At 38.4% G+C, this 20,471-nt stretch overlaps 1 protein-coding gene across 1 annotated transcript in view; it reads right to left on the bottom strand.

Moving 5' to 3' along the window:
• Positions 1-4,868: 4,868 nt before the first annotated feature.
• LOC107527331 (cell surface glycoprotein CD200 receptor 4) overlaps positions 4,869-20,471 on the bottom strand; it is an 80,361-nt gene continuing 64,758 nt past the window's right edge. The window contains exons 6-9 of the mRNA XM_087817802.1: positions 19,931-20,245; positions 19,562-19,810; positions 14,211-14,334; positions 4,869-4,926 (exon numbers count right to left, since the gene is read on the bottom strand). Of these exons, the coding sequence (XP_087673928.1) occupies positions 4,869-4,926; positions 14,211-14,334; positions 19,562-19,810; positions 19,931-20,245 (746 nt within the window). The remainder of the gene's footprint in view (positions 4,927-14,210; positions 14,335-19,561; positions 19,811-19,930; positions 20,246-20,471) is intronic.

Genomic DNA, 20,471 nt, shown 5'->3' on the forward strand with positions numbered 1-20,471 from the left:
CTTTTTCTTACCATCTTAAATTCAGTGATACTTATTTAAACCAAAGGAGACATATATACAAATAATTTCATTTAGGGCCAGAGAAGAGAAAACTTGTCAAAATTCTATTTCTCGGCTGATCCTTGGAGAGCAGTAAGATAAGAGGAAAGTGAGCCAAGCTTGAGAAAAAGTCTCAGAATTATCCCAGTATAAAAAAACAGTAGTCTTTACCTTTTACCCATGTCCAAAACTTCATGACTTCTCATAATTCTAGGTGAAAAGAATCTAATATTTGAAAATTTAAGGACTTTTCAATCAGGTAGCACTTCAGCCAAATAATGCATCAAGAATAAATATCCTTTATTTTCTAGTTTCTTATTCTATTCTGACAACTTTGGGAGAAGAACAGGAATTATCTTTTGATGAAAAAATTCTAAATTGGCTTCAATTGAAAAAAATCTTTAATCTATTTTTGAGATGCTTTCAACTTCTGGGGTTTGTTTAATCATTATAACTTAGTAGATTCAGCTAAGATTTTGGCCTCCAAATAAAGTAATTATGATAATCTCATTCTAAATTTGTGTCTACATATCTCAGATACTGGATCTATTTCACTTTCCACTTTGATTATGCAGTTAACAAGGTAGTTTGCAAATTTCTGTTCTTCTTAGTGTAATAGCGAGCTTCCAGTGATCCTCTCCTCCTAGTGTTCATACCTCCAGTGTAGTCCTTTCGTGTACTAAATAGGAGTGACCTGTGTAACCAGTACACTATTGTGCAGAAATGTCATAAAAGACACTGAAGCTCTGCTTTGCTTTCTCTTGACTCACTAACAGTCATGAGAGTACTCAAACAGTCTTTAGAGAGGCCTATACAGGAGGAACAGAGTTCTCCTGACAACCCCAGACATAAACTGTCAGCATATAAGTGAGCTCTCTTGAAAGTGAATCCTCCAGCCCGGGTCAAGCCTTCAGATGACTGCAACCCAGCTGACATCTTGCCTGCAACCTCATGAGAAATCCCAAGCCAGCTAAGCTGCCCCTGAATTCCTGACTCACAGAAATAATAAATGCTCCTTTTTGTTTTAAACTGCTAAGCTTGGAGGTGAGTTATGTAGCAACAGAAAACTAATACACTCAGGTAGGCATTTAAAACCCAGTGTTCAGGGAGCCAGTGTTTATTAACTTCTCGGGGCTTATAAATGCACACCAAAAAAAAGAAAAAGAAGAGAGGAGAGAGAGAGAGAGAGAAGAAAGAAAGAAAGAAAGAAAGAAAGAAAGAAAGAAAGAAAGAAAGAAAGAAAGAAAGAAAGAAAGAAAGAAAGAAAGAAAGAAAGAAAGAAAGAAAGAAAGAAAGAAAGAAAGAGAGGAAAAGTAACTCAATCCTGTGATAGAGATGTATTAGGTTTTAATGACTCACTGGCTTTGAACTTCCTTCCTATGTTTGTGAAGTCTCTACCTTCTGAGTCTTGGTGGCAGGCAAAGCATTTCCTTCCACTCTAGACCCAGAAAATGCAAATTCCTCTGGCAGCTGTTGGACAAGCGTCCCAGGCGTGGTTTGTCAGGTGTACTTGCTCACAGTAATGGTGGTGTTATAAACTATGCTGACTAGTATGGTCCAGAAACTATGGTGGTAGTTCCTTCCTCATTGAACTGGTTTGTTCCTGCTCATTTTCTAATACTGGTGTTCCAGTCACAAAGATTCTGTGAGCTACCCAATATTCATTAATAAATTTCTTTTGCGCTTAAATTGTCATCTACTGCGTGCATGTTGTATCATGGTAGGTGTAATGGAAATTACAAAAGCATCAGATACATCAAAAGGCTGCTGTCAATAGGAATTGCCTGAGAGAGAATTACTGTATTCTGGACAATTGAATCTGTCTTTAAAAGCACAACTTAATTGGAAGGGAGAAACTGAGTCATGATATGGAAAGAAGTAGGTTATAGGGCACAGTGTCTTTAAAATAAACCATTATAGCTGGCTGGTGTGGCTCATGAACCTGAAAGTCACATTTGGAATCCTGGTTAGGACACATCTCCAGGTTGTGGGACCATTCTCCAGTAGGGGGCGTGCAGGAGGAAGCCAACAGATGATTATCTCTCATCACTGATGTTTCTATCTCTCTCCCTTCCTCTCTCTGAAATCAATAAAAACATATTTTTTTAAAAAAAGATAAACCATTATAGGTATGCATCAGTGCACCAGGAATTTGGGATCCTCAAACACTGGTGATATATAAATGAAATATTTTTCAACTAAGTTTTTACCTTCAGTAGTCTTATAATTACATGTTCATTAACTTAGTAAAAATTACTTCAAACTGTTCATAAACTTCAAGAGAAGGCGTTAAGAAATGAAAAACAAAATTAATTTTAAAGCCATATGAGTTAAAGCAAAGACACATAGAAAGTGAAATTTAATTTATGCATAACCTAACATGCTTGGAATCAAAACCAGCTATAAAAGTATGAGACAGTCATAAATATCAGATTTTTATACTGTTTTTCCGTATAATTAAAAAGGCGTATCCATGACAAACTTGGATTTAATGCTCCATATTTCTCCTCATATGCCTTTGATTAATTCTTGAGTTACAAATTCTCATAAATTCTGGTATTTTCAGGCTGGTCAACAAATCTGTAGGGAGGCTAGAGGAATTACCTATATGAATAATAAATAAAAATGCAGAATCACCATTTCCTACAGGTTGAATTCTGCCAGTTCCACCCCAGTCTGATTGGATTCTTCCTTAATAGCCTGTCAGCTTTAAACTCTGCCCCTGTGCATGAGCAAATCCTGTAACTCTTGCCCTACTTTTTGGCAACAAAGTATATTGAGTTGTCTTATTTTTCATTTTTATCTTTTAGAAATTCTTATTTTTAATTGCAAGCTACATGGGTATGTTCTTGGTAAAAAATCCAAATATTACAGATCAAGCTAAAGCCTCTCTTTACTACTACCTACAATCCAAGTCTTCATCACAGCATCTCTATATTGTGTTATTCACAATAGCCAAGATTTGGAAGCAGCACAAATGTCTGGCACTAAATGAGTGGATACAAAAAGAGTTGTGGTACATTTATACAATTGAATACTACTTGGCCATAAAAAAAGAACGAAATCTTGCCCTTTGCAACAGCATGGATGGACCTGGAGAGTATTATGCTAAGTGAAATAAACCAGTCAGAGAAAGACAAATAGCATATGTTTTCACTTACATGTGGAATGTAAGGAACAAAATAAACTAACAAACAAAATAGAAACATACTCGTAGAGACAAAGAACAGACTGACAGCTGTCAGGGGGAGGGGTGTCAGGGAGCAGGGTGTAAAAGGTGAAGAGATTAAGCAAAAAACAAACAACAACAAAAAACCCCTCATAGACACAGACAACAATATGGTGATTGCCAGAGGGAGGGGGTGGTGTAGAAGAAGGTAAAGAGGGGATAAACGGTGATAAAAGGAAACTTGACTGGGTGTTTTTTGCTTCCTCATATTCCAAATTGCTGATTTTATTCTCAACATCCTCTACAAATACCCAATCAGAAGAGCAAAATGAAAAAAAATCCAGAAATATGAAGATAGCATAAGAAATCTCTGGGACAACTTCAAGAGGCCCAACATTTGTATTTTTGGGATGCCAGAAGCAGAAGAAAGAGACCGAGAAATTGAAAACCTATTTGAAAAAATAATTACAGAAAACTTCCCCTACCTGGGGGAAGAAATAGACTTACAAGTCCAGGAAGAACAGAGGGTCCCAAACAAGAGGAACCCAAAGAGGCCCACAGCAAGACACATCATAATTAAAATGCCAAAGGTTAAAGACAAAGAGAGAATCTTAAAAGCAGTGTGAGAAAAGCAGTTCTCCTCAAGGCAGCACCCATACAACTGTCAGCTGATTTCTCAACAGAATCTTTGCAGGCCAGAAGAGAGTGGCAAGAAATATTCAAAGTGATGAAAAGCAAACACCTACAACCAAGATTACTCTACCCAACAAAGCTATCATTTAGAATTGAAGGTCAGATAAAGAGCTTCACAGATAAGAGAAAGCTAAAGGAGTTCATCACCACCAAACCAGTAATACATGAAATGTTGAAGGGTCTTCTTTAAGAAGAAACTAATGAACAAAAGAAACTGACAAACAAAATTGACCCAGAGACGTTAGTGCATGCAACAGACTGTCGTATCTCAGAGGGAAGAGGGAAGGGGGTTGAGGGACGGGAAGAGATTAACCAAAGAACTTATATGCATATATGCATAACTCATGGACACAGACAATAATAAGGTGAAGGACTGGGGAGAGGGTAGGAGCAGAGTGGAAGGGGTCAATGGGGGAAAAAATGGGACACCTGTAATACTTTCAATAATAAAGATAATTTTTAAAAAATAAATAAAATTTAAAAAGAAAACTTGATTTGTGGTGAACACAAAATAAATATACAGATGATGTATTATAGAATTGTACACTTGAAACCTACATAATTTTATTAATTGCCACCCCAATAAATTCCATAAATAAATAAAAATAGATAAATAAAAAGTTAAGGTGGAACTCTCTTAATCTTTTACCCATAAGTAAGAAATACAGTGATAAATTCAGTACTTTCCAGGCTCCTTGAAAAACAGTCATTAAGGAAAAGAACAGTATTGACTATGAGGAGTTAAGTAAAGATTTGGAGTGATTGCATGAACAGAGATAGCCTCACCCTCAGGCTTGATGACAGCCCAAAGACGGATTGTGGCACAGCACTCCAGTGTGTGCCTGAGCACTGCCAGTGCACCAGCTGGTTTCCTCTGGCCAGAGCCCTTACCCGAGAACAGCTGCAATCTGCAATCCTCAAGTCTGTTTTACCATCCAGCAGAGGTAAGAGTTGGATGGTTTATGCACTATGACTTCACAGTCCTCTGGGGACATGGCCAAGGAAAGCATGTTTTGGATAGAAATCTGAAAATAAGTAAAAATAAAAAAATAAAAATGTTAAATACCCGAGCGAGTTTGGCATAGGGGTGTGGTTTCACATCCAGCTCCTCCAGAGGCTGTGCCATTTAATCAGCCTCCAGGACACAGGGGCTGCCACAGGTTACCATGGATAGAGATTAGGCTTCCTTGAGCTGCATCAGCAAACACCCTCCTTTGATAGGCAGTTGGAAAGTAATGGGATTGGGGTTTTAGTTGTGAGGGAATGATGGAAAATGTTACAAACAGCTGACCTCCTCAGCCCCCACCGACATGGCTGCCTTCCTCTGCACATTTCATGTTGCTTTGGGGAGAATGACAAAAGACAGATGCTTCTTGCTGGAATGCTAGTTGTTTAATCATTCTTTCTAGTCCCAAGACATTTACTGTAGTTTCTTGGAGCTGACATCTTGGGCCACTCCTTGGTTCTCAACGTCTTGTAAATGATGCTGTGTTGTGATTTTCCATTACACAGAATATGGGAAGTCTGTGGGAGAGTTTTTAAAAGGTGTTATGTCGCAAATGGTATCCTCAGGCCAAAAGCCTTAAATTGGGAGTGTTTAAATTGTAAAGAAACTGCAAACTCTTGTAGGCAGACACAAAATACATAACCTGGTCTGGCTCCCATCATCTGCCACAGAACATCACTCAAATCTACAAAAACGCTCATGTCCATTCCAAGGATCTCCAGCGACATACAAAGTTAATCCTTCCAGTACCGTGTCCTCTCCTTACAGCACCTACCCCGGAGACCTGCTTCCTCTCCAGGTTCCATGTCGCCCATGCAACCCCCGGAAGCGGCACAGTAGACAAGATGCCCTTCAGAAACATAGCAAAGCTCTTGGAGAAGCCACAAACCACGCTGCTCAATAGGCCTCTTGCTCTCTGTTTTCATAAAGAGAACAGAGAAACTGAAAAGATGTACTGTACTCAAGCATTTCATCATGTTAAGGAGCAAGAGTAAATGATGAGTCTCATCATCATATACCACTTTGTTTTCCCAGGAGGATCACATTCTTATTAACAGGCAAGTCACAGCAGCAATTTGGAAGCAAGTCATTTTTCCCCCAAGAGTCTTTTTTATTCTATTTTCATTTTGTTTTTCAATTACAGTTCGTGTTCAATATTATTTCGTAACTACCAATTTGTACTTCTCAACCCCTTCACCATTTTTACCCAGAGTCTTAACAGTTCGTGGAACTTTACAATTCTTGTCTTAGTCTATCTTATTTCAATTTTTTTTCTGATTTTGAGCCTGTGTATGTTTTTCTTCTCCCTATTGTGAAATTTGAAAGTTCTCTTGATTTGTTCCATGGCCACCCTCTACCTGTGCAGAGATGATCATTTCTTTCCTCTCTGGTGATTACCATATCTGTGAGGAGCTCTTTCCTCAATGTGTGGGAATTTTAGAGTAGAGAAGACACAACTGGAAATGGAAGTCTGTTTGTGGTGCCTCTGTGTGGGGTCTCTGTGCCTTAGGTAGAAGAGAAGTTTTAAGGAACAACACATTATCAAATTTTTTAACATACCAGTGTGCGCATAAGGGTCATTGAAAGCAGGTGAAATGAATAACAAGACTTCGTGTTTCTATGGCACTTTTCCCAAGGACATTTATATATCTATAAAGATTATCCTCAAAACCCTCCCTTCAACTGGGTTAAGAGCAAGAATTATCTCCATATTTCATAAGGGGAAACCAGAATAAGATGTGTCTCACCTCTGTCAGTTTTATCCAGCTCAGAAACCGAGTCCCGCTCTCCAAAGATGAGTGCCATCATTCAGCAGACCCACTGCCTCTCCAGCCTGAACTCCCCTGGCCTTTCTGTCATTCTCACTGTGTATAAACCAGTGTTCTTGGCTCTTTATTTGATCTTAAAATCAGTGTTGGGTGAATCAGTCAGAAAATTTGGACATACTGTTCAGAATATGTTATAAATTTATCAAGATTTGCTGGATCTGCAAACCTCTCCTGGCATTCTTAATAGACTAGCAGTCTTCTGTCCCCAGATGACTTCATGAAATGTAGGACTTGTGTGAGAAGATGATACCAATAGTTTCCCCATCGCCCTGAAAGAGACACACCCTGTCACAGCTCCCTGCCTTTACCAGTGCCTCTCTTCCTAGCATGCCTTTTTTCCCTGCCCTTGTCTACATGCAGCATTCCTAGTCACCTTTTAAAACTCAGTTGGACTGTTACCACATCTTTCATCAAGGCTTCACATGCATTCCCCAGTTCTCCTTTCTTAACAGAGCCCCAGTTTTGTTCAGGTCTTCTCTCCTCTCTCACCAGGATGTGTGCTGATGAAGCTGTTGACTTTAGCCCAGCTCCATGGAAAGCCTAATCAACATAAGCATAATCTCAGTCAAAGATTGGATAAATAATTGTCCTGTGGCCTCAGCTAATCAGATAAGAGAAGAAGCATGTAGGGGGACTCTTGGTCCTCACTGGTGAGATGGGGTTTGAAAAAGAGATGATCAGCTCTCTTCTTCTGGACATGACGTATGGCCTTGGGGTGACTCCCATCTTCTCACCTCCAGCCTGAGGATGAAGCAGACACTGACAATGGCAAAGACCAGGATAAATCCAGGTCCCTCAAGGCTTTGTAGAGTCATTGAAACAACCAAACTTGAAATTGGCCCTGCCTCTGGATACCTTCTTATGTGACATAATAAATGTCCTTCTTAATTAAGTTAGAGCTCTACTTTCTGTTTCTTGCACCTGAAAACTTCCTCATTCACCCAGTGTTTTTTCCTGAGCTGTAAGCCACATGTTCAGTCAGAATTGGGTAGTCCTTCCTTGGGTTGCTCCAGCACTTTGATTATACCTCTACTACAACATCAATACTGGATTTTAATGATCTGCTTATATGTCTATCTTCCTCATTGTGAAATCTTCAGGGATCGTATTTTATTTAATATTTGATTCACATTTTATTTGACATTTATTTTTAGAGTTTAGTATTATGGCTCATACATACCAATTAATTGGTAAATATTTGATAAGTGAATGAGTGAATTTACTTAGAACCTATCAATGTAGATACCATGGGTGGCCTTAGGCATAAGAAACTTAAATAACCTCTTGAGACTGTAGCCCTTTGGGCCCTATTTCCAGGGCTGATTATGTTTTATCTATCATCTGTCTATTCATTTCTCCAACCCACAGAAGGGCCAAGCACCATGCTAATCCCTAAGAATTCAGATACACACTGTCATCCTGTCCACCACAATGAAAATTCGGGGCCCTCTATCCATTTGACACTTCAGTTGCACACTCTGTCTGGGTACCTGTGGGAAGCTGGTGAACAGGACTATAGCTCTCAGTGTAGACATATAGACGAGTACTGACAAGAAAATGCTTAGCTTTCTTCACAGGAAGTACAGTTGGACACATGTCAAAGAGAAAAAAATAAAAGAGAGTGCTGTTACCCATCTGAGCACTGTGGGCCCTGACTCTGGTTACACACAGTCACTGGACAGGTTTCCTGAACCATCCTTCTGGCCTGTTGTGAATGTTTAGAAAGGAGAGAGCATGCAGATCCCCAAGAAGAGAAAATTCTCTAGGAATTTAAGGATTTCTAAGTAACTCTATTATAACCCTTGTTTCTTTCTTTTAGTCTAGAAAATTACAAACTACAAGCCAGAGGGAAGTAGGCAGGTGAATGTTAGACTCTAGATCCAGTCAGGACCTTCAAAGATTGTAGAGTTCTTTTCCCTGCTACCAGGGCATGTTATACATATAATAAATGTTAAGAGCCCAAGTAACAACTCTATAGGTAAACTGAGCTTCCTGTTCTAAACATCCTTGCAATTCCCGATGGTCCCTAAGAGTTCCAGCCTTCTAGAAAAATACTTTTCTTTAATGTCCAAATAAAATAGCTGAAGTTGTGGCCAGTGCAATTTGGAGAAGTTCATCAGCCTCCCCAGCATTTTGAAGATGCCTGGTGGAATGCTTGCCTCCCCTTCTTATCACCTCTCACCCTAAACTTTCACTCCCAGACCAATTATTGGTCATCTGTGGTTTCTCTTCACCAGTCCTGCCAACTGCTGCCCTCTTTGTACTGTTTTCCCCAGAATGTGGCAGAGCGCCTTCTTACTTCACTGTCCCATCATAGAGAATTTATGACCAACCAACTCCCTCTTTGTAGCTAAGGCCTAATTTATTTCTTCTTTTACCTGATTCCTCAGCAATCCCAATAACCCCTATCTCTGGAGCCCAGAGAGAATACTTTTTTTTCAATACTGATCATTTTAGCTCCCTTCGTTTTGGTATTCCCACGCATTCTATAACTTGGGCCCTAACTTTCCTGTCTAAACTTTTGATGTATTTCCATAAACAGACAAATTTTTCTTTTCTGCTCCATCTCTTGTTTCTGGATTGTAGAAAGGATTGAAGTAAGGTTCAAACAAGTAATTTTCAAAATCTCTTTATTGCATTTATATTCTCAAAGTTTAGATATGATTTCACATGTCAGAGCTGGGCATGTGATGTCCTTGGTGTGTGGTGAAATTCAATAATTTTTAGCAACAATAATAACCAATTCTTCCTTAAAGTAGTAATTAATCTAATGAACATTTCATGTGTTGTTTTACTTTTTCATCTTGTGACTCTTATTAAGACTCCCATAAATTTCGTCTTGAACCCCATGTCTCACTCCAAATAAAATGAACTGTAAAGTCCATTTTGTGAGTACTCTCATCAGCAAGCAAAGCAAGTTCACACTCCTGCTGGCTTCTTAGTAGCACAGAATGGTGACTTAACTCTGAGAATCTCAATTTCCTCTTTTGTAAAATGAGGAAGTTGGCCTAGTTTATCCAGTTTCCTTCCAGCTTTAGAATATCATGTATGCCTCTAAAAGATCATGAGAGGAGATATGGGGTTGAACCCAGGAAGTAGAGAAGGCCAGCTAATTATATTTGTAGCTCCAACCGTCTGCTCCCATTAATATAACAAGCAGCTATTTGCCTTTTAGTGACTAGTGATCTCAACTCTTCAGTTTAAGAAATATGTGAGTACTAACCTTGGCTTAACCACTAAGAGGTCCTCATATTTCCCCTTTCCCTCAAATGAGATTATTAATACCCACCCTTACTTCATTTGATAAACAAAATGTTTCTACTAAAATTAAGTGACAGGAATAGTACAATTCAAGTTTGGGAACTGAAAAAAAATCTTTCTCCTCAATTTTGATTTAAAACATTTTATCTTTCTTCTGTTATTGTTCCAAAACTACCCAAGAAGACCTAAAAAATCAGTAAATGGAGTGGCAGTCATATGAAAATTTTAAGACTCCTATAAATTTTATTAAGACTCCCATAAATTAAGAAGAAAATGAAGAATTACTTGCCTGAGGTTAATAGATTTTAGTTTCCTTCAAAATGTTAAAAGAATTAAGTTGAAGCATCATCTAGTGGCTCTCAATTGTGTTTTGTTCAAAGTTGTTCCCAATTTTTCTCAATTCAGGACCACAATTAATTTATTGTGCATATATGTATATGCATATATGTGTTCAGAAAAGAAAATATGTTTTTTATCTTTATTGCAGGGGTGGGAAGTTGAGGGAAAGTAGCTGTAGCTTTTCACTCTTTCAACCCAGCATTACTCAGAAAATCATGACAGTGAGAATGCAACAGAGAAGGAACATGAATTCAGATAAATTATTCTCAGTAGTGATGGAGTCCTTTTACTAGAAAAAGAATTAACACAATAAACTCCCATAGATTTCATTTCCTCTGTTTCTCCTACTCACATCCTCACATCCCCCCTATGAGCCCACAACAGTATCTTTATCATTCCAATCCTACGATGCAAACATATCCTCCATGTCTAGGGATTGGCTGACTATTAGATGATCTTTCCACACACCTCAGATTCCCAAGCCCTTTCCTACCACAAGCCCACAGCATCCCTTGAGTTTACATAACAAGCAGCTCTTCTGGAACTGTTGTAGAGATGGTACTCATACTTACGATTACTATCTTCTGAAGTTACGTAGTTCATTATCTCTAGAGGAAGAATGAAAATGCACACAAATAGAGCATAACCTGCTGTTGCAATGTTGACGGCAAACCTTGAGATTGGCAAACTAGTTATTTGTATCTATCAAAATTAAGTTCAGCGGTGTATGGAGTAAACCCTAAAATAACAGTGCCATGAACAAAATAGTTTATTTGCTTTCACACAAAAGAAGTTTATACGTAGGTGACCTACGGTTTGTATTGTCAACTCTGTGGTCATCAGGGCCCAAGATTCTTCCATCTTTCTTTAGTGAGTGGTCTCCATCCTCAATGTTCCCCTTGGTCCAAGTTGACTGCTGGAACTTCAGTCATCACACCAATGTTGAAGTCCAGGAGATAAGAAGGAAGAGCAAAAGAGGACCTCTCCTTTCTCTTTAAAAAACATTTTTAAAAATATTAAACAAGATCTATGCTCACATCTCTTTTGTGAAAACTTTTTTGGGTGGTCATACTCAGCTGCAAGGGAAACCAAGAAATGCCTTTTAGCTAAGTATGTCCCCACACTAAATAAAACTGGAATTATGTTATTAAACAATATATCAGAGACCTAATGTCACAAGAATGTTGTGTAACAAACAACCATAAAACAATTGCTCAAATATCTGGGAATCCAGTGAAAGTCAGAGTTCATAGTGCTCAAATGTCAGGTAGGCAGCTCTTGTGAACTTAACTGAGTTTCTTCACATGTCCAGGAGGTGGCTGACTATTGGACTGCCTAAGCTGGACTCAACGGTGAAATGGGGGGGGGGGGGGGGAGGACCGGCTCTACATGTTTCTCGTCCTCCAGAAGACTAGTCCAGGCATGTTCTCATGATGTAGCATGTAGAAATATGCAGGATCTTTGAGAGTTTGGGTCAAGACGGTACACTACCAATGGCCAAAGTACATTGCATGGGGTGGAGAAACATGCACTCTTTTTATGGAAAGAACTCTAAAGTCACTGACAAATTACATGAAGAGAGGGAGGGGGTGAAGATTTAGAGTCATGAATACAATCATCTACCACAAGGAAAAAGGGGAAGATGAGCACTGACCCAGGCAACTAGCAATCTGTGCTACAGCATTTTTTAGTCTGTTATGAAATTGTATTACTAGACATTTTTTCCATTCCTGTACTCTGTTTTAAACATGAGGAAATGATAATAAAATGGAAATAGAGAAAAGAGCTAATGCAAGTTATGTATGACATTATTTACCAATTTAATTATTTCCTGATTTGTGTTTAATTACTAATGGAGTAGGTATTAATCTTAGCATTTGTCTATTCTTTACTATAGGCAAAAACTGGCTAAATGTACCCAAAACCTGACTCTATTTTTTCCAAGACAGCTACACTACATTTTCCAGCTTTCATAGAAGTTAGTGTGACCATATGATAAGTCCCAGACAATGGAATGTAAGCAGAAGTGATTACTAATCCAGGTTCATGAAAACCTCCCCAATAAAATTTCTTTCAATCTCAATCTTTCCTCTTTCCCTCCCCTCCCCCCCCCCCATTCACCAGCTGAATGGGAAAAACTCTGAGAAGGGCAGAGCCATAGGATAAAATGCTAGCTGAGAGAACTACTCCTGCCCCCTGCCCTAGCCTCAGCAATCTGCACTGGAATATGAAATGAGCAAGAATTAACGTTCTGTGCTATAAATACACTGAGATTTTGCAGCTGTTTGTTTCAACACTTACACTATCCTACTTATATAGTATCCTCCAAATAGTATCATTAATTTCCTCCCTTAAAGTTTTGCTAAAAATAAAAATAATATTCCAAATCACCTGCCAATTTACATAAAAAGTTTTTCCTTTAAATAAAAGAACACTTTTTACTATAGGATTGCCGCATGTATTAGTGAAGAGAGGGTTTCAGTTTCCAGTGGCCCTGGAAGATGTTAGGGTTTCATTAAGCATGATTATTCTCACCACCATTAATCTATTCCAACCTGGAAGGCAGATAAAAGAGAACTGAGAGACTTGAGACACTGGAGCTGTGGCAAGGTGATTTTCAGCTCTGCCTCCAACGACTCTAATAGCTCCTTACTTGGGATCAACTTATAATTTCTTCAGAAATGCACATACTGCTAGAAATAACTCCTGGCCATTTATTCAGTGAGCAGTCTAAACTTGAAATAGAGCTGCCCCAGTAATTGCCAGCAAGCCAAGGGGCAGGGGATGGGAAGTCAGAAGGCAGTGTCTGTAGCGGCTCCTGCCATTGCAACATTGAAGAGCACCTTGAGAGGGCAGAACAGGTAGGATCATGATTTTCAACCTTTTTCATCTCAGAGCCACGTAAACCGATTACTAAAGTTCTGTGGCACACCAAAAAATAATTATATTTGTTGCCGATCTGGCAAAAAAAATAGGTATAATTTCAATTCATTCACACTGGACTGCTATTGTAGTGTTGGTTGTTGTCATTTTTTTATTGGACAGTCTTAGGGAAAAGAGGTCAGTGCCTCTGACTAAATAGTTATTGTGTGTCTTAAAATTCTCGTGGCACACGGGTTGAAAATTGCTGCACTAGGATGAAAGTGATGTCTAAAGAACCCAAGGGGCTGCAGGAAAACTGCACAGCATTGCTACTTGGCTTTTGCTGTGTCATCTTCCTATTTAGCATGAGAAGCAGGGTAGTTTCTCATTTTCAAAGAAAACTCACTAGAGCAAAGAGGAGAGAAGATGAGTCATCCTAGACATGTACGATGGCAGACAGCAAGCCTTTGAATATATATATAAAGAGTTTGAAACAGGCCTTGCAAGCTATTACATTGGTTCTCACAAACACAAAGGTATCAAAGAGTAACAGGAGCAGTTGAGCTAGATGTTGACCTCCAAGGCTGATTCCAACTGGCTGCATTTTTGTGATATCTCATCAAATTTATATTGATTTCCAGAGTTTATTTTCGTGCTCTAGGAAAAAACATAAAATATACAATTACCCAGGAATAAATGCAAACCTTCCAAAGTAGGGAAACTGGGAAGTAAACACTTAAGGTGTCCCCCATGGAATTCTCAAACGGTGGTCTGGGATAGGTATCTCCTGGGGAAAACTACAATAACGCAGAAGCTATAGTTCCAGCCCTCCCACCTCTGCCTGGGCTTTCAGTTGTTAAAAAAGTTTTTATGTCAGAAAAGGGGCCAAGGGAACAAACAAAATATGCCCCCCCAAAAAGGATCAAGCTTTCCCCAGAACATTGCAAACTCAAAGTTTTACAATGATGTCTGCTTTCTAATGAGTTTATATTTTTCAGTATTCAGTTCCTACCTGCAACCATTCATCCTCTGAAAGCAGATGATTCCCACGATGACCAGGATAACCAAGAAAACAGAGGATTTCACATAGAGCATGATCAATAAATATGACACTGGAAATACCGTGGTTCTCACACCTTTAAACAGAGGCAGCACAGGCAGGGGTAAAAGGTCATTTCAAGGGCTCTTCTAATAAGCAAATTAGAGCCGCTAGCTTAAAAGAACCCTTTAAAATATTCCCCAAAATTCAGATTATCATAATCAAAACACCTTTCAGATTAGAATTCAAATATAGTTAATGCCACCAAGTTCAATCACCTAGAAGAAATGGGTAAGTTCCTAGAAATATTTAACCTTCCTAGACTGAATCATGAAGAATTGGAAAATCTGAATAGACCAATAAATAGTGAGGAAATTGAAACAACCATCAAAAACCTCCCAAAAAATAAAAGTCCAGAACCAGATGACTTCACTAGTAGATTTCTATCAAACATTCAAAGATAATTTGATACCTATCCTTCTCAAACTCTTCCCAAAAATTGAAGAAGAGACAGTACTTCCTAACACATTTTATGAAGGCAACATACCCTGATACCAAAACCTGGCAAGGACAGCACAAAAAAAGAAAACCATCAACCAATATCTCTGATGAATACAGATGCAAAAATCCTAAAAAAAATACTAGCACATCGAATACAGCACTGTATGTTAAAAAAAATAATACATCGTGATCGAGTGGGGTTCCTTCTAGGGGCACAAGAATGGTTCAACATGAGCAAATTGATCAACATAATATACCACATTTAAAAATCAAACGATAAAAACCATATGAGCTTATCAAAAGATGCAGAAAAAGCATCTGATAAGGTGCAACATCCATTTATGATTAAAACACTCAATCAAATGGGTATAGAAGGAAAGTACCTCAACATAATAAAGGCCACATATGACAAACCATCAGCCAATATCATACTCAATGGTGAAAACTGGAAAACTTTTCCTCTAAAATCAGAAGCAAGACAAGGCTGCCCACTCTCACCACTCTTTTTTTTTTTTATCCTTACCCAAGGATATGTTTTTTATTGATTTTAAAAAGAGAGGAAGGGAGAGAGAGAGAGAGAGAGAGAGAGAGAGAGAGAGAGAGAAACATCCATCAGTTGCCTCCTCTATGTGCCCCAACAGAGTATGGAACCTCCAACCTTTTGGTGTATGGGACGACATTCCAACCCATAGGGCCCCCTGGCCACTCTTTTTCAACATAGTTCTGGAAGTCCTACCCAGAGTAATCAGGCACAAGAAACAACTAAAAGGCATCCAAATAGGGAAGGAGGAAGTAAACGTGTCCCTTTTTGCAGATGGCATGATTCTGTATGTAGAAAACCCTAAAGACCCCACCAAAAAACTATTAGAAACAATAAACAAATACAGTAAAGTTGCAGGATGCAAAATCAATGTACAAAAATCCACTGTTTTCTCGTATACTAACAATGAAAACTCAGAAAAAGAAATAGAAAAACAATTCCTTTTGCAAATGCAACAAAAAGAATAAAATACCTAGGAACAAACTTCACAAAGGCTGTGAAGGACCTATAAACTGAAAACTACAGAGCATTATTAAGAGACTGATAATAACAGAATGAAGTGGAAAGATATTCTGTGTTCGAGGACTGGAAGAATCAACAAAGTTAAAATGGCTGTATTACCCACAGAAATATATAGATTTAATGTAATCCCCATCAAAATCCCAATGTCATTTTTTAAAGAAAGAGAACAAAAAAACCCATCAGATTTGCATGAAACCACAAAAGACCCTGAATAGCCAAAGCAATGCCAAGAAAAAAGAACAAAGCTGGAAGTATCACGCTACCTGACTTCAAATTATACTAGAGTTTCGAGAATCTAAGCAGCATGGTGTTGGCAGAGAAAAGATACATAGATCAATGGAAGAGAATTGAGAGCCCAGAAATAAATCACATGTATATGGGCAAACAATTTTTGACAAAAGGAGCCAGAAGTACCACACTGGAGAAAAAAACCTCTTCAATAAATGGTGCTGGGAAAACTGAAAAGCTACATGCAAAAGAATGAAAGTAAAGTCATGTACAAAAATTAATTCAAAATGGATCAAAGACCTAAATATAAGATATGAAACAATAAATTACATAGAAGAAAACATAGGTACTAAACTAATGGACTTAAGTTACAGAGAACATTTTATGAATTTGACACCAAAGGCAAGGGAAGTAAAGGCAAAAATAAATGAACGGGACTATATCAAACTAAAAAGCTTCTGCACAGCAAAAGAAAATGACAACAGAATGAAAAGACAATCAACAGAATAGGGAATATTTGCAAACAACAGCTCTGACAAGACTTCAATATCCAAAATACATATAAAATTCATACCACTCAACACCAAACAAACAATCTAATTAAAAAGTGAGCAGTGGACCTGAATAGATACCTCTCCCAACAAGACATACAAATGGCTAACAGATATATGAAAAGATGTTCAATTTCACTAGTGATTAGGGAAATGCAAATCAAAACTACAATGAGAGACCACCTGTTAGAGTGGCTGTTATCAACAAGACAAGCAATAACAAGCGTTGGAGAGGCTGTGGAGAAAAAGGAACCCTCTCTCACTGCTGGTGGGAATGTACACTGGTACAGCCACTATGGAAAACAGCAAGGCAGTTCCTCAAAAACTTAAGAATAGAGTTACAATATTTAATTTTTTGAGGAAACTCCGTACTGTTTTCCGTAGTGGCTGCACAGTCTGCATTCCCACCAGCAGTGTACTAGAGTTCCTTTTTCTCCACATCTTTGCTAGCATTTGTCATTTGTTTATTTGTTGATGGTAGTCATTCTGACAGGTGTGAGGTGATACAACTGCCATTTGACCCAGTGATCCCACTTCTAGGAATATACCCTAAGAAACCTGAAACATCAATCAGAAATAACATATGTACCCCTATGTTCATAGCAGCACAATTTACAATAGCTAAGGTCTGGGAACAGCCCAAGTGCCCATCAGTAGATGAGTGGATAAAAAAGCTGTGGGACATTCACACCATGGAACACTATGCAGCTGTAAGAAAGAAGGCTCTCTTGCCCTTTGGGACAGCATGGAGGGACCTGGAGAGTGTTATGCTAGCAAAATAAGCCAGTCAGAGAAAGACAAGTATCACATGACCTCACTTATATGTGGAATCTAAAGAACAAAATAATCTGATGAACAAAATAGATCCAGAGACACAGAAGCATGGAAAAGACTGACGAATCTCAGAGAGAAGGTGGGGATGGGAAGAGATTAACCAAAGAATTTATATGCATAACCCATGGACACAGACAATAGTGTAGTGAAGGCCAAGGGCTGGGGTGAGGGGTGGGGTGGGCAGGTGCAGCGTAGAAGGGGTCAAAGAGGAAAAAAAGTGGACATCAGTAATACTTTCAACAATGAAGATAAACTTGAAAAAATAAAAGTAACACTATAAAAATGAATAGAGTTATCATATGACCCAGCAATCCCTCTTCTGGGTATCTAGCCGAAAAAAGAAAAAACATTTACTTGCAAAGATACATGCACCCCCATGTTCATTGCAGCATTATTCACGGTGGCCAAGACATGGAAACAACCAAAGTGCCCTTCAGTGAAGACTAGATAAAGGGATGTGGTACCTGAACACAAGGGAATGCTACTCAGGCATAAGAAAAGATGAATTACTGTCTTTTGCGAGAACATGGATGGACCTTGAGAGTATTTTGCTAAGCAAAATAAGTCAGTCAGAAAAAGCTAAGAGCCATATGATTTCACTCATATGTGGGATATCAAACTGAAACTCATAGACGCAGACAACAGTATGGTGATTACAAGGGGGAAGGTGTTGGGGGGGCAGTAAAGGGTAAAAGGGGACAAATATATGGTGAGGAAAGATGATTTGACTTTGGGTGGTGGGCACACAATGCAAAATACAGATCATGTATCATATTAATATACACTTGAAACCTATATGATCTTATTAACCAGTGTCACCCTAATACATTTAATTAAAAATAAATAAATTTTTAAAAATAAAAATAATTTTTAAAAAAGAATACCCATCTAAATCGGTGTCTTATCTTTGCCCAATTTCAACCTCCAATGAAGCCTTGGTTGGCTCCTGTCTTCAAGAGGCTGTTTAGTTGGACAGAAAATAGCTGTGAAGGAACCAGGCCCAAAACAAAGCTGTGTTTCCAGCTACAATGATTTTTAATGATAATTTTAATAACAAGTGTAATAGCTCATGTGTGTTAATATAATAAATATTAGAACTAACACTTATTAACATTAATAATTAATATTTGTTAATATAATAAATAGTAGCTAATAATAATAATAGTAGCTAATATAATAGTAGCTAATATTTATTGAGTACCAACTATGTGTTGGGCACTATATTAAACATGCATATTATTATATTTAATTAACACATAACTCTATGAGGCAGTATCATCACCCTCCTTTAGCAGATGTACAGATCATGAGACAGAGAAATTAAATATTGTTCAAGGTCACACTGATGTTAAATGAGAAGCCATATTATGCCAAAGGCTTTGTTCCTAACTACCAGATTGCACTCCCTGGAACAATATGAGGAAATGAACCTTGTTTTTTCACTTTTGTATTACCAGTTTTGTTTTGTTTTTGTTTTTTAATTCTCACCCAAGGAGATTTTTTCCACTGATTTTTAGAGAGAGTGCAAAGGGCTGAGGGAGAGGGGGAGGGAGAGACAAAAACACCGATGTGAGAGAGACACATCTATCAGTTGCCTCGCGCAGGGGATTGAACCTGCAACCCAGGTATGTGCTTTTGACCGGGAATCGAACCCAAGACCCTTTGGTGTGTGGACCAATGCTCTAACCATTGAGCCACACGGGCCAAGGCTGTATTACCAGTTTTAAACATATAAATAACATTTAACACATATTTTGTGAATGAATTGATAAACTGGTTTCAGATGACCAAAGAGTGAGAGGGAAAACTTATCTCTTACTCAGGGTAACGAAGTGGTGACCACTACAAGAAATGATCTCAAAGTAAAAGCCTATAGATCACTAAGCTAGCAAATAATATTTTCACAGCTGCCACACTAAAAGATACTTAGAGAATGTACTGGTAAGAGATTATTAAATTAATTCCTTCTATTTCATAAAAGAAGACAATTTCTCTAGCATACTAATGCATTTCCTAGTTAAGTTTTAGAGAATATCTACAAATTAGGACTTCAAGATTTCTTTACCTATGTTTGCTTAATTCATAACTTTCTATGGAAGAAAAGGTTGAGCATCAAGTTCACTACTTGTAAAGAAACAGGTGCTTACCTTGATTCAGCTCTATGGACTGAGTCCGGTTGCCAGTCTCATGGGAGACAGAGCAGGACACAATAGACACATTGCTCTCTGCCCAGTGGCATGTACTCTGGACAGTCACTGTGCCATTGCCCCAATATTCATGCTCAAGGACACAGTCTCCCTCTGGGGTCCAGGAGATCTGGGCAGCCGGCTTCCCTGCAACTGCCTTGCACAGTGCAGTCCTATTCTTGCTTGGAGACAGGGTCACCTCAGGGGCCACTGCAGAGATGGAGGGGAAAATGCTTTAGTCCTAACACATTCGATATGGGTTTTAGAGAGACATTTCTTTCAGCCCCAAATCTGGTTATCTGAAACACCACAATGTATAATGTTTCTCACCTAACACTCGGAGCTGATATCCATAATGGAAATTCCCATCGGGTGTTACCGCTTGACACCTGTAATAGCCATCATCAGTGATGACCACTGGATCAATCTGAAGGATATCCTGTTCATTTCTGTAGAACCAGGTCATTCTCCTGTCAGTACAGTTTGTTTTTGTGGTCTCATGTTTATCTCTCCTGTGGGCTCTGATGCAGGGAGGCTTGTCTCCGAGGATTATTTCCCATGCTGTTAAAAGCACATTTTTCAATGGGACAGTAGAGCAAGAGAGCACAGCCTTTTTATCCACCAATACAGACAGGGAAGTATTAACTGCACACACACAAAAACACACACACACACACGAAGAATGAAAAAGAAAAGCTTGGTAAGAGCTTCATGTGTTAAATTTTCCACAACATATTACATGAAGTTGTACTAGAGCATTACTTTGCTGGTAATCTTATTTCAAAAATATTAGGCTTACATTAAAAAATTAAATATTCACAAGATATATGTAACATACAAAATCTAATCCAAAGATTAATTCATTTTCTCC

Source organism: Miniopterus natalensis, chromosome 6, assembly GCF_054644295.1.
Source record: "Miniopterus natalensis isolate mMinNat1 chromosome 6, mMinNat1.hap1, whole genome shotgun sequence".
Lineage (NCBI taxonomy): Eukaryota > Metazoa > Chordata > Mammalia > Chiroptera > Miniopteridae > Miniopterus > Miniopterus natalensis.